This window comes from Ursus americanus, chromosome 18, assembly GCF_024610735.1.
Source record: "Ursus americanus isolate L20-20 chromosome 18, mUrsAme1.1.p, whole genome shotgun sequence".
Taxonomy (NCBI): domain Eukaryota; kingdom Metazoa; phylum Chordata; class Mammalia; order Carnivora; family Ursidae; genus Ursus; species Ursus americanus.
In genome coordinates, this window is record NC_142144.1 from 32,546,772 (window position 1) to 32,562,388 (window position 15,617).

The window sequence follows — 15,617 nt, forward strand, 5'->3', positions numbered from 1 at the left end:
TGATAGAATTAACCAGAAGGCTTAACATTTTAGATTATCCCCATTACCTAGTATTTGTGTCATTAGGCTTTCTTACACTTCAGGCTTATGGGGGTCAAGGGACTTAGAAGCAAGCAGGATTAGGCCAAGCAGGACTATGACAACTCCATTCTAAATTTTAACCCTGAAATAACCAGCAGACTCAACAGTCACCCACAGAGGGAACCTGCTCCCTTCACGTTACCAGGGTGCTTCCTAATTTAATTTAAACATCAGGATGATCTTGCTTTGTAGAGAATAATGGAATTTATTATTTAACCAATCATTTCCTAAGTGCAACTAAGAAAGGTTAAATTTTAGACAATACAGTTTTATATACAATGCTTAATTTAAAGCTGTATTCCACAAAGCATCAGGATAATGCCTTAATTGTAAGATCAAAGAAAATTTTATAGAAAATAAAAAATTGTCTAGGTTTTAAAATATAATTTTCTGCTTTATTAATGAGAAAAATAATTTAGCAATATACAGAAGTTCAAAAATTGATCCACCTACAATAATCATCCTAGTCTCAGTTTATAAACTAAATAAAAGCTCTGGTGCCCACAGATAACTATTAATAATCTGTTTTTATTTCCTCAATTTAAATCATTTATCTTTTATAAGTGAATTTTTATAAAGTTTTGGTTAGCTCTTTTTACTCACGCTTATTTTTTATTTAAAACTTAGAATACCTGAACTAACATCCTAAGACAATAAAGAAATCTGAGTGTCGGGGCACCTGGGTGGCATAGCGGTTAAGCGTCTGCCTTTGGCTCAGGGCGTGATCCCAGCGTTATGGGATCGAGCCCCACATCAGGCTCCTCTGCTGTGAGCCTGCTTCTTCCTCTCCCACTCCCCCTGCTTGTGTTCCCTCTCTCGCTGGCTGTCTCTATCTCTGTCAAATAAATAAATAAAATCTTAAAAAAAAAAAAAAAGAAATCTGAGTGTCTACTATAGCTGACAGTTCTGGTATTTTAAGAATAATGAAATTCATTCCAAACGTCTCCTAAATTTCACTGGGACACAGATTACAGTGTATTAAAGATTACCATTTACAAGCAAAATATGTTCATATTTTAATCAGACAGTATTTCTACCGGGATTCAGCAAATTTTATTCTATTTTAAACTGGCCAGTGGAGAGATACACAGAGTAGTGGGAACACTGGCCTCGGAGGATGCCAAGAAGCCAAAGGGTGAGCTGTTCCCTGAGGATGGCTAGATGCTGACTTTGCTTTATCACCACAGGGCGTGAGACTTAGTGTGGCTCAGCAAACAAATGAGTCCACAATGTCCACGTAAAGGTATTATTAATTTATTTAGGTTCTTCCCAGATAATGATACAAAATGACCAGGAATAAGGAAAAGATGAGCTTCGGAGAGCTGGCCAGACCTCCCTTAAAGAGAGAGTCAGAACTGACGCACAGTTGGAGTCTCTGCGAATGCACCTGTTCCAAGGGGCCACTGGGAGTCCCCTAAGCTCGTGCGCCTTTTGGTAAACAAATCAAGGAAGTACTCTGTTTCATAACAGGTAGGGGAGGTTGCGTGTAAGTGTGTACATATCAGCTGCCAGGTGAACTGCAATCCTCCTGAAACAAGTCCTCATGGTTCTGTAGAAAAAAGCTTATTCTAATTGAAAAGGTTTCCAATCTCTAAAGGGTATACAACTTGACTGAACAGCTATGTTTCAGAAAATGCATGTGTAACAGTAATGGATATAAACAGAAATCATATTATTCAATTAATTTCCATAAGAAATACTGGAGATGTGTTCTTATGGAAAAAATTATCTTGACTCATTAAGAACCACACTTAAAGCGGCAAATCATTTAAAATCACACTTAAATGTCATGCAACGTAAGTACTGATTTCGAACCACTGTGTCCCCCAGGTGGGTCTATGAGCAGGGAATTACACTTTGGTTGGAGAAGACAAGATAACGAGTGTGTGCATTTTTAATCTTCAGATTCTTTGACTTTATTATATTTCTTACTGTTTTCTTAACAGCCCTTTTGGATTTCATAACCCAAGGAATCATTTATATTCATACTCAGATGCTTAGTGGTCATTGCACACAGTTTAGGGTCCCAGGCTTTTAAATGGTGCAGTATTTGGAACCATTTTATGAGTTCAAGTCCCATATTTATGTACTTTAAATCTCATCCTCTAATGAGTGAGAGGGTGACAAGGGACACAAGTATATCTGCAGGTGACACATGGAAGTGAAACAGAATTGGTCTGATGTGAGGAAGGCCTTATGTAAGAATAAGGATATCCCTGGAGGTTTTATTTTCTTTTTAGATCACTTCATGTCATAATGTAAAGAAATGAGGAAAGAGGGGAAGAGAGATATACTCCAGTAGGGAAAGGTGGGAGCAAATGCGAAAAACCACCACCAGATAGTTTTCTTGGGGCTCTGAGGCTCCAGAAGCCAAAAGGTATCATGAAGATAATGTTTAGAAAACATACCACTCATTTCCTTAGCACAGGTTCTTGAGAGATGCATCTGAAAAGGTGGCGGAAGGGAGGCCTTTGGGCTGAACCTAAGGTGTTAAAAAAAAAAAAAAAGTAAGTTAAAATTCTAATAGCAAAGTCTATGCCAAGTTTTAAGCATCACTTTTCATTTAAAGTCTCTGCAGCACTAAACAGCAAAACAAGTCAGAATACTTCAAAATGAGCAAAAATGAAAATGATACCTGGTATTAGCTTTCATGTTTCGTATTCACCCAGAGAAAAATGTGTTAAAAGCTAAATTAATTTTTTAAAATTTTAATGTAGTTATGTTTATTAGTCTTTTTATTATGGTTTTCACTTTTAGAATTTTTCTTTTTTTTAAATTATGTTCAATTAGCCAACATATAATACATCGTTAGCTTTTGATGCAGCATTCAACGATTCATTAGTTGAGGATAACACCCAGTGCTCATCACCACATGTGCCCTCCTTAATGCCAGTTGGTGAGTATTAAAAGCTAAATTTAAACTAGAACTTTAAAAGAACTTGGAAGTTAGATTTCCAATTAATCACTTTAAGGGACTAGCCATACAAAGTAAAAAAAAATCATGCAAAGAATAAGCAGTTGAACATAAAGAATATTTTGGAATATAACTAAAAAATGAAGGACTTCCATCACCAGATATTGAAATGAGTTATAAAGTTACAACATTTATGATCTTTGAACAGATAAGTAAAATGATACAGAGCTTTGAAATACTCAATATACATTGTATCTGAGCATATGAAAAAAGTGGCATTCCAAACCACAGAGGAGATTGTTTAAATATCAAGTTAGAAAAGAAGAAACATAGATTCTTCACATCTCATACCTTCACCCAAATAATTTTTATATAAATTATATTGGATATATGTAGGAAGATTTTTCCAAATAGGAGGACAAAGAAACCAAACACACACACACACACACACACACACACACACACACACACACACACACTTGTGCTCATGTCGGTCTCCCTCACTAGACTCCAAGTGTCTTAATGACCTGTTCCCCGTGCCTAGGGCAGTGCTTAGTACAGGTAAGGGACAGGGAATATTTTAAGAGTGAATAAGATGACTGAACGAATCGATGACTGCATCTTGCCCAGTAGTGGGTATGTGACTAGAGTGGATGACAGTGACACAGTAGACATACTTTCCAGTTTTTGGATGGTATGGAAGACACTCTAAAAATTAGATCAATTCTTTGGAATGAAGCATGTCTCATAATATTTTAATTCTATAATAAATTATTAAATGGTAGACTGCCAACACAACTTATTTAATCTACGACGCTATGCAACTATAAGAGCGTCATATTTATGTATTAATGCAGCTGGGGAATAACAGAAGATGCCAAAACATATCCGGCTCCTATTTATGCAGGACTGGTAGGGAGACAGTACTTTTTTCCCGTACACCAGAGCCGTAAAAATGTAAACTGGAACGCTTCCCTGCTCTGAGTCTGCTTTGAGGGCTTTAGTATCAGGTAGAGGGTTATAAGCAGAGAGCACAGAGAGATTATGGCAAGGACAGCTAAGGTTCAAGCATGGGTAGGTCTGACGGACAGGAAAGAAAACAGTTGGCATAGCAAAAGAAAGGTTTCAAGGGAAACTGCAGGGACACGTGAAAAACAAACATAATAAGATGAAAGAGGTCCAATCAATTTTACAACAGTAAGTATAAAACATTTATTATTTTGTTTCTTAAAAGACAAATAGTGGGGCGCCTGGGTGGCTCAGTCGGGTGGGCATCCGACTCTTGACTTTGGCTCAGGTCATGATCTCAGGGTCATGAGACTGAGCCCCGAGGTTGGCTCCGCACTGGTCATGGAGCCTGATTGGGATTCTCTCTTTCTCTCTCCCCCCGACTCTGCTCACACTCTCTCTTTCAAAAAAAAAAAAAAAAAAAAAAGACAAATACTTAGACTGGTCCAAAAAAAAAAAACAAAAAAAAACCAACCCATCAAATCTAAGCATATGCCATGTATTAGAGATACATTCTTACCCCAAAAACAGTTATCTAAGGACATACTATGTGTAGGCATGGGGAGACAGTAATGATCTATGATTACGCAAGAGAAACACACCCCTATATCACAGACTATACATATAGTCGAGAAAACAGACTGTGGGAAGCAGCTAGGACATGGCCCCCAGTGATTCTTGCCTCTTGGTATCCACAGCCTTGTGTAATCTGCTCCCTTGAGTCACTTGCTTCTAACCAACAGAATATTTCAAGGCTAAAGGGATTACAAATGATTAGGTTACAAAAGATTCTAATCTCCCCCCCTGCCAGCATAATCTCTCCCTTGCTGGCTTTGATGAAGCAAATGGACATATTGGGGAGGCCTATATGGAAAGAAATTGAAGGTGGTCTTTGGCCAACAGCTAGGAACTTGGGCACTGAGAAAAAACTGAAAGGAAATGATTATGCCAACAACCATGTGCATCAGCCCAGAGGCAGATTCTTGCTCAGTTCACCCCAGCCACGGCCAGTACCTTCCCTGCAGCCTCGTAAGGGACTGAAGCAGAGGCCCCAGCTAAGCAGTATCAGACACCTGACCCACAGAAACCAGGACAAAATAAATATGCATAAACTGCTAGATTTGTATAATCTCTTACATGAAAATATGTAATAATGCACTGACAAAATTTATAAAAACAAAACCTACTAAGTGCTATGATAGTGGCAAGAGGTATAATGAAAGCACATGATAGAAGGAAGAAACCAAATCAGTAGAGAAAGGAGGAAATAGAGAGTAAAGGTTATTGACACATTATAGTTATAATAATCTGAATAGGTTGGCACAGCAAAAGAATAGACAGATAATTAGTGATTCTGAATGGAAAGCTCAGAAACTGAGTCATATATTTATAACAATTTATTATTATAAATTATATAATAATTTATATTATAGCCCCACTATTTGTCTTTTAAGAAACAAAATAATAAATGTTAAGACAGCATTTGAAACCAGCATGGAAAGAAAAGATTATGTAATGACTGGTATTAGAACACCTGGCTAATAAGACTGCTAACTCTCATGCTATACAACCACATAAATTCTGGATTAAAGACTTAATGAAACCAAAACATTCTAATAGAAAACAGAAGACCTATTACATAATATTGGGGTAGAAATGCTTTTCTAAGCATAACACCTAAAGACAGCAGCCACAGGGAACAGACTAATAGCTGTAACTATGTAAAATTTTAAAGTTTTTGTATAATGAACAACCAAAATGAAATAAACTGAAGAAACATTGCTAACATATTACAAAAGGTTAACATCCTTAATTTATAAATTATTTTTACAAATGAGAAAAGAAAAAAACCCAGAAGAGTCATGCAAAGGGCAAAGGCATGTAATTCATAAAAGATTTACAAATGGTTGAGTAAACATATGACAAAATTATAACCTCCTTAAGAATCAAAGTCAAAGAAATAGACATTAAAACACAGGTACATTTTTTCACCTTTTAGAGTATCAACTAAAAAACTGATGCCTAGTGTTGGCAGGGGTACAAAGAAACGATCACATCCATATGATTCTAGAATATAATTGGTATAAACTGTGTAGGCCACAAATTAGTAATAGTCTTAGTATGTATACCTTCTTACCCAATTTTACCAATTTATTCTAAGGAACCGGTTATGAATATACGCAAGGACTGTTCTCCAGATATGTTCATTGTAGAACTACTTACAATAATGGAAATCATTTATATTCAACAATAGGTGGTTGGACAATGGACTTCCCTGACAACATGAAAAATGATAATGTTGGGGTGCCTGGCTGGCTCAGTCAGAAGAGTATGTGACTCTTGATCTTGGGTCATGAGTTTGAGCCCCACACAGGGTGGAGAGATTACTTAAAACAAACAAACAAACAAACAAACAAACAAAACAAGTTTAAAAAACTGATAACGTAGAAATATTCTTAACCTTGTGGGTTAACAATATATTACCTTTAAAACAGGTTATAAAACAGTAATACATAGCATGATCCCATTTGTATTTTTAAAAACTTATATACATGTAAATAATATATCTATCTATCTATATCTATCTATATCTATCTATATCTATCTATATCTATCTATATCTATCTATCTATCTATCTATCTATCTATCTATCTATCTATCTATCTCTATATATATATTAGAGAGACAGAGAGAGCAGAGGGAGGAGCAGAGGGAGAGGGAGAGAGAATCTCAAGCCAACTCCGAATGGGCACAGAGCCTGATGCAGGGCCCGATCTCATGACCACAAGATCACAACCTAAGCTGAAAGCAAGTCAGGTGCTTAACCAACTGCACCACCCAGGCTCCCCTAAAATAGATATATTTTTAAAAGATTTACTTATTTGAGAGAGAGCACAGAGGAAGGGGCAGAGTGAAAGGGCAAAACAGAATCCTCAAGCAGACTCCCCACTGAGTGCGGAGGCCCATGCGGGGCTCCATCCCAGGACCCTGAGATCATGACATGAGCTGAAGTCAAGAGTCAGATGCTTCATCAACTGAGTCACCCAGGCACCTCCAAAAGATAGATACTTTAAAAGTTTACATTTATTTTTGGATTAGAGGCAATTTTAAAAATTCCTTTTACTTCCTTATATTTTGCAAATTTTCTATACCATACACATAATACTTTTGCAATCAGAACAAAGCAATAAATGTATTTTAGAAAATGCTTCCTACAAATATTTAGGATGTACTAAACATACAATAGCTTTAAACATACACAGACTCAGAAACCAATACTAAATTTATATTCATTTAGCTTAATACTTGAAAGATGTTGGCTAATGCCAGGCAGCCATTTATTACTATCCAAAGTCCATGATTTTACTCATTATAATATATACATGACAATTTCTTTTCTCTTTCTGGGCCTAATGGGAACCTTGACCTTTAGCACCATATTTATCTATGTTTTATGGATAAATATATTAAATACCTAATTTAGTCATCTTATCACCTTAATAAAAATCATGAATTACATTATTTTAGAGAAAAATATTTCCTTCCCTCATATAAACCAGAAAAATCCCAAATCAATCATATATCCTTACTCCTGACCCCTCTTTCTATTTTACTGGTGACACATGGTAAACTTAGCTTGATACCTACAATATCATAAAATATCCATCATGTTATTTTTCTAGAACCTTCCAGTTTGTTAACTGGCAGGCATGAGTTCTTAACCAGAGGTTTTGAGAAAGGGCTTCTGGGGCCCATGAATCTCCTGAATTAATATACAAAGATGTATGTATATGTGTACACATTTATTTTTCTGGGAAGATCATTTGTCTTTTATCAGCTTCTCAAAAGATTTGGTGAGCCCTCAAATTTTAGTAATAGTTTTTACTAATCTCTCTCTCTAAAACAAATAAATATATATATAAAATTTTTAAAAAACTAGTATTCCCCCGTAGATGATATGTTATTTCTCTCTGGCTGTTTTCATGATTTTTTCTTTGTCTTTAGTTTTTAGAAGTTTAATTATGATGTGTCTTCATGTGAGTTTCTATGGATTTAACCTATTTAGGACTCTCTGAACTCTTGAATCTGTAGGTTTATGTCCTTAGCCACATTTGAGAAGTTTTCAGCCACTGTGCCTTCAAATACTCTTTCAGCCCCACTCTTTCTCTTCTCCTGAGTCTCTCCTGAGACTCTGATAATACAAACATTAGACCTCTTCTTATTTTCCCCACAGGTCCCTAAGGCTCTTCTAGGTGTTTTGTTTCCATAGGCCCCTCAGGCTCTGCTAGGTGTTTTTTAAATTTGTTTTACTTTGTATTTGAAGGAAGTCTACTTACTCTGTTGTTCATATTGGGTCATTTATATTGCTCTAGCTTCAAGTTCACAGATTCTCTCCTCTGTTATACTCATTCTGTCATTGAGCTTACCCAGTGAATTCTGTAGTCTGGTATTCCATTTTTTAGTACTATAGTTTCATTTGGTTCTTTTTTATATTCTATTTCTTCAGTGAATTCTCTATTTTTCCACTTTTTTCAAATTATTTGCAATTATTCATTGAAGCATTTTTAAGAGAGCTGCTTTAAAATTCTTGTCAGATAATTTCAATATTTGATTCATCTTGGTGTTGGCATCTGTCAATTGTCTTTTCTCATTCAAGATGTCATTATTCTGGTTCTTAGTATAACAAATGATTTTTTTTATTGTATCCTGGACATTTGGACATATGTTAGGAGACTCTGAATTCTATTTGAAAGTCATATTTTAGCAGATAGTTACCCTGCTTAGGTTTAGCACATAGCTTCTGGCCCACTTTCGTAGGCTGCAGTTCCAATGATAACTCATTTTTCAGTGCCCTCATGATGCTATTCTGGTCTAGTACATTTATTTGTTGCTGTTGGGCTCCTTCTTTAACTCTGAAGGTGCTACTGATAGGAGTAGAATGCATTTCCCCGGACCTAATGCTGCTAGGTAGAAGGGTGAGAACACACTAGGCTGTCGGTCGGAAAGCACCATCTTGGGCCTGCTCTTTGGGCTGCTTGGTGCTGGCACAGCTTCCACTCAGTCACTGCTGGTGCAACCTAGAGGAATGGAAGGCACTTACATACATTGCCCATTGCCACTAAGAGACAGGTAGGAGACACCAGACCATGGGATAGAGACTGTCCCCCTGGGGCCACAATTCAGAATGTCTAAGTCTTGCTCTCATTTTATAGATTCAATTCAAAATGGATCTTGAAATTTAGGCACACAACTAGAGGAGATAATGGTACCTCGGTCATATACTGGACCCAACCAGTGTTTTGGATGAAGATCCAAGTTTTAACTATGTATTTCTTAGACTTCACCAAAATTATAATAACTAGCCATAATTAGCATTAAATATATACCATTATGAAAAATTTTATCTAACTTATTAAAAATAATTAATTCTTTCTAAATATTCTAGTATGGGGGCAGTGCTGGGACTTTTGAACAGATATGATACAATAAAATTTGTTTTATAAAGGCACAAAAAGAATGAAAGAATGTGATACTGATTCATCTATATCAGGAGTTGGTAAACTTTCCTGTAAACGGTCCACTAGTACACATTTTAGATTTTGCAGGCCATACTATCTCTGCACAACTACTCAACTCTGTGGTTGCGCAAAAGCAACCACAGATAATATATGAACAGAGGGATGTGGCTTTGTTTCTATAAAACTTTATTTACCAAAAAACAGGCAATGGGCCAAGTTTGGCACATGGGTCATAGTTTGCTGACATGAATTACCTTATAAAAGCGTAAGATTTAGAGCCAGAAAGGAACTTTGAGATCACCTAGTTTAACATTTTCATTAAATGAATGAGGAAACCACAGCCCAAAAGATGAAATAATCTCACTTATTCCCCTGGCTAGTAAATGGCAGCACCCAAACTAAGACTTTAAGCTTGTCCTTATTCTGTCCGATATTCTGACGCGTGGATGTATGATGCTACTGTATAATTATGGACATGATTATTAGAGCACAGTGGAATGTGCAAATCAATAAGATTTTACCAAAAATTTACAAAAGTAATTATAAGGAAGGGTTTCAGAAAAAAATTGTAAGTTATGCTGAAATAGCATATTAGAATAACTTGTGAGAGCTTTTTTTTTTTCCCGTGAGAGCTTTCAATATGAATTTTATAAGGAGAGATTACCAAAAATGCAGAGAAAATATAAAATGAAGATATTCAGACAATGACATTTAGGCAGCAGGAAAAGTGGCCTTGTAGTAATGATGCATTTTCCTACTACATGTGAACTTACATTAGATAAAACAAAAAGTATTTCCTTCTCATACTGAATATACATTTTTAACCTTTATTATCCTACGTTCACCAAACTTCTCCTTTTAGCCAGATAAAGCCCAAATACCTGTTGTTGGTAGACATGGTCACATGCCTCTGCACTGGAACGTCTTTGAATACTTCGCTTCCGATAGCTGTGTGTAACGTGTAAGGCGGCATTTCAGCAACAGACTTAACTCCAAGAGAGTTTCCTCTGTCTCTTAACAGTGTTGGATTAGGTTTTTTGCTGATTGAAAAATCTGAAGAAATTCCTGGTTGTCTGAGGGTTGCTTTTGGTTTTCCTATGAAGTTAGGCATACATAATAAAATCAATTAGCTTCCCAAAAGCCTAGTTTTCACTATGCCACTCCTCTGTCCAGATGTTTTCTGTGGGTCTCTATTCTCAGAACAGTTTGTAAGAACACAAGGAAGTTGCCACTACAGGGCTTGTCAGTAGGGGAAGAATAGATTGGTTTTTAGCAGATGAGATTCTTTAAAATGTGTCTCCATCTGCTAAACTTGCCAGTTACTCCTCCTACTCACCAATCAACCCTTCAGTGGAAGCCACTTCATGCTGCTACAAATGCAGCATACTCAGTCCTCCCATCTCTCCTCCATCAATTTGAATTCTTCCCATCGTCCAGGTCTGTTCCCCTTAACCATGAAGCCCTCCATTGCCATTCTCACCGCAATTGCTCCCTTGTTGAAAATGCTCACTGTGGCATTTAGGAATCTACTCTTTTATATTATCATTGAACTACATCTTGAGAATTTAGTTTTAGAATGATTAAAAGCTGTTTGAGATAAGTATTCAGTAAACACTGGCTGAGTTGCCTACAACACCTTTGTGTATTATATAATTCATGGTTTTTCCCCTGAAAATAGAGGATTTTAGTATTAAAGTATAAACACATGATTTTAGTATCAAGATACGATTTGCTACATAAGGCATTAAATCCTAGGTTCTTGGTTCATCCAACATTCTGGATTAGGTTTTTCCCCCAAATAACTTAAAAGAATAAAGCAACGTTTTGCCACAATAAGCTTAATTAAAATCTATTCTGAATCATTTCATGCTGTATAATAACTTAGTAAGTCACGCTCATCATCTGGTGATGGAAGTCAATTTCAAAAGGAAATACTAGCTTTAGGATTCCCCCCTTGACATGTGAATGTTAACAAACATAGGTGTTCATCATGAATACAAGCAATGCTTCCATAATTCCATATGACAATGTATTCATGGACAGGCTTAAAATTTTAGCGTATGAAAAGAACTCACCTTCTAGAAAAAATGGCATGGTTTTCTTTACTCTCATCTGACAATTAACTTGCCGCCCGGTTTTCCTTTTAGAACTCCTCTGACGAGCCACAAGCTGAGCAATTCTTGCAGTTTCTGTGCAGGCCATGGCATAGCAGGTAATCTATTCATGAGAGGCAAGGTGAGAGGAGAAACAATTCTCAGATTCACTGGTGCCTAGAGGCTCATTTTTAAAAGTGGATCTTAGTGAGTTTACACATCCCAAATCAAACTATATGCAAATATTTACGTCTCTCCCCTTGATACTGTTAGAGCAAAATTACATATTCTATAAGAGAAACCAAGAATAGTCTAGAACATTAAATAATCTTTCCTCAAATTGAAAATTGTATTTATTCCTTAAATAGGTATTCATTAAGCATCTACAATGTGCTAGGTACTATGTGATTAACAAATGAAACAGAAGAAACCTGTGTCACACATATTATCTCATATAATCCTTGAGATATATTTTATTTCCGTTTTATACATGGGTAATGGAGGCTCAGGAAAGTTAAGCAAGCTTCCTAAGTCATACAGCTAGGCTACCTCTTTGTTTTTTTTTTTTTTTTTTTTTTTTTTGAAGTAAAACATTTATTTATTCCCTAACAGGTCATCATGAAGTTGAGGTTCTGTGAAAATCTGTCTAGGCTACCTCTTTGAATCCAAAGTACGTACTCATAATTGCTGTTTGTATTACCTCTCAAAGACCACCCAATCCTAATCTTGTCACTGAAGTGGATTAACTGGGTGACTTGGGACAAATCAGTTTACCTCCCACATCTTAGTATTCTCAGCTGTAAAGCGGGAATAGACTTAGAGCTGGGGTTTTCAAACTGTTCAATGGCAGCTCTGGAGCCTCACGGTGGTATAGGGGTGAGGGGTGAGGGCAAGGCAGGGCAAGCAGAGGCCCTGGACCCTGTGGCATCTACTTAAAACACAGCAGCTCAGCTTATCTTTTGAAAAAACTGGTGTGATATAAAGGAGATTTTTTTCAAGTATGTAGGTCTCTAAAGCCCCACCTAGTGTTAAAAAGTCTAAGTTGAAATCAGCAATGAGGCTTTACATAAGCCAGGGCATACTCCTATTCTTTGGCCCAGTATTTCTATTCCTGAAAATATATTACAAGAATACGATTGAAAAGAAGAAAAATTTACATACCCAAATATGTGCAGTGGGGGTTATTTTAGTAATCAAAACTTGGAAACATTAAAAATGTTCATAATAGGAGAACAGGGTTGAGTAAATTATAGCAGAGTAGCCATATGAGGCATTATTAATTTATTAACTCATGCACACATTTGATCATTCACACAGTCAAACACATATTTATTAAGCACCAACTATTAGGGGTGAAAAAACAACCATTCATCCTCAAGAAACTTACAAAGGAAAAAGACACAAAGAGACTAAATATAAAACACTGTGTCAAGAGCTATCGTGGATGTATTACAAAGTGTCAAGTAGACAGAAGAGGGCGTGGTTAGAGCTGTCTGGGAGAATCAGGGGTGTTGAAACAAGTTTTATTATTAATATAATAGTTAATTAATTTATACATGCTCCTTAAAAATTATTACAGATCAGGTGAGCCTTCCCTTTGATCACTCTCCCAATCTTGGTCCCCTTTTCCCTCCTCCACCGCCTTCCCTATGCCACCAAACAGACCAAAAACTATTACAAGTTTTGGGGAGAAATAGCCCAGACCTGTTATGTCTATCTACACATGAAGAAATGTACCCAGAAGAATGTGCTGTTTGGAGAGGTGGGTACTTTTTGTCTTTTGGACGATGGTTTGTCTAGATCTTTCACACTGTACATTGGGCAGATGCCAAGAGGTGAAACTGCTGGGTCACAGGGTATGTGCAACAAAACATTTCATTGCTACACCAAATTGCTATGTTATACATAAAATATTCTTCCAAAGAAATTAAAAAATTTAAATAATATGATCGTATTGGTGTGAAGGCCAGAACAGCCTAGAGAAAGAAGGGATTCAAGACAAGGAGAATGGTGGGGATAGCCCTGTAATAATCAAAGTGCTGAATGATCCATTAGGGATTGAACTAGGGTCCAGATAATAGGAACAGAGAGGAATGAGGTCAAACAACGAGAATTTAAAAGTATTAGCTTTGGTAACCAGGAGGTCATCATGACCTGGGCAAAAACAGTTGTAGCAGGTTTATAATGCATGGGGTGTGACACCTGGCAATTAGGTCTCCAGTACACTTATTTTGCTTGAACACTAATGACTGGGCAAACTTTAACTTTAAAATGTTTTATTCAATGTGATTAGAGTCTTATTTTTACAATGAAAAGAATTTGAGGGATAAAGTAAAAGACATCAGAATCTAGGCTGTGCTTCGGATGCTGTTCTATCACTACCAATCTTTCACTTTGACTTCTATCCGAATTAGGAGATTAGAAGTGCCAGGTAGACAATTAAAATTGGTTTGACTCTTGTGACATGCACAGTTACCTTCTTACCTCTCCAGATCTACTAGTCTCTATCCTCACAACTGCTGGCACACTTCTCAGATAGGCTTCTAGTGTAGGGTAACCTAACTGCTTAAAGGGGATCCAGTCTCCAGTCAAGGATCTGTACTCTCCTTGGAGCCGGGGTAATGCTATTCCGTTCTTATGAGACTGTAGGACAGCTCGTAGCATTTTTGAAACCAGATCTGCTTCCAGCATCTTCACCTATAAGAACACAATAGAAGGTTACTATAATAGGATTCATTAGTCTATGGATTCAAATAGATTTTCAGAGTGCACATGTGTTAGATTATCCCATCAACTATTACTGAATACTTTCTGTGCTATTTCAATACAGAGCAATAACTGCTATGGTGGAGAAAATCACAGAACACTATGAGAAGACAGAGAAGTTAGGTGGGCCAAAAGACAAGTCTGGGGAGGGAAGACATCAGGGAATTTTTCCCGGATAAGGGAAGGCCTGAATGGAATGCTGAAGGACATGAAGGAATCAGCCAGGAAAGGAGGAAAAGGAAAAGGCAAGGAGGAAAAGGAGTGTGGGGTAAGGATGGGGAGAGGTATCAGCCTCAAGTAAAGGGAACAGGAAGTTCAAAAGGCATAGAGGTCAGAGAGAAGTACATGGTTGATTCTGAGGAATTCCAGGCGGTTAAGTGGCTGGACATGATTGAACAAAGACTAAGATTATAAGATGAGGGCTGAAAGATGGCGGTAGGAGAGGTGGAAAGAGGCAGACTCAGAGGAGACTCCTGTATTATGTTAACATGTGCGTTCTGACAAACATAATGTGGGGCCTTAGAGATATTTTAAATAGGGGAATAAAGTGATCAGCTCTGCATTTTAGAGAAGATAACTATTCAGTAGTGGGGAAGATAAATGCAAAGGAAAAAACTAATGAGTTGTAAAGATACAGTGCCCTGGGAATAAACAAAAAATCAATTTGAGAGGTAATTAGGACGTAGAATCAACAGAAATTGATTACCTGGTTTGTATAATGAGGGAAGTTCCCAAGTTTCTAGCTTAGAAACATGGTAGGCAGTAATGACCCACACTGAGATGAGGTAAGACGGGTTTGCAAGAGAAGAGAATGAATTCCTCTGGGACATATGGAGGCTGGAATGCTTGTAGGTCAGCCACACGAATATAGTCACTAGGAATTAGAGATCTGAGGTGGATTTAGAGTTGTTGGCCTTCAACATACATGTGGTATTTGGTATCCAGGGAGACAAAAATAAGCTTAAGGATGGACCTCTATGGAAGGCTGTCATTAAAGCATGGGCAGAGAAAGAAGAACCTATACAAGGCTGAGGAAAAGTGACCAGAGAGATACAAGTAGAAAAGGCAGAGCTCATGTCATATAAACAAAAAGAGGAAAAAACCAAGAAGAATGGCATATTCAAAAGTGTCATACACAGCAGACAGGTCAAGCAAGAGAAAAAATGAATTTTGGTACCAAAGAAATCTGTGGGAACCCTGGCTAAGGATTTTCATTGGTCCGTAAACTGACATTT

The 15,617-nt window shown here is 37.0% G+C and overlaps 1 protein-coding gene across 5 annotated transcripts in view; it reads right to left on the minus strand.

The window, feature by feature from the left end:
• The window catches only part of TDRD7 (tudor domain containing 7), a 74,686-nt gene that overhangs the window by 46,204 nt on the left and 12,865 nt on the right, over positions 1-15,617 (minus strand). For 2 of the 5 annotated variants that reach the window (XM_045780309.2, XM_087869538.1), the window contains exons 2-5: positions 14,101-14,313; positions 11,599-11,740; positions 10,405-10,618; positions 2,490-2,563 (exon numbers count right to left, since the gene is read on the minus strand). In XM_045780309.2, the coding sequence (XP_045636265.2) occupies positions 2,490-2,563; positions 10,405-10,618; positions 11,599-11,740; positions 14,101-14,307 (637 nt within the window). In that variant the 5' untranslated portion in view covers positions 14,308-14,313. Of the gene's footprint in view, positions 1-2,489; positions 2,564-10,404; positions 10,619-11,598; positions 11,741-14,092; positions 14,316-15,617 lie in introns of those variants that run through there. The other 3 variants (XM_087869540.1, XM_087869541.1, XM_087869539.1) reach the window with 3 other exon arrangements.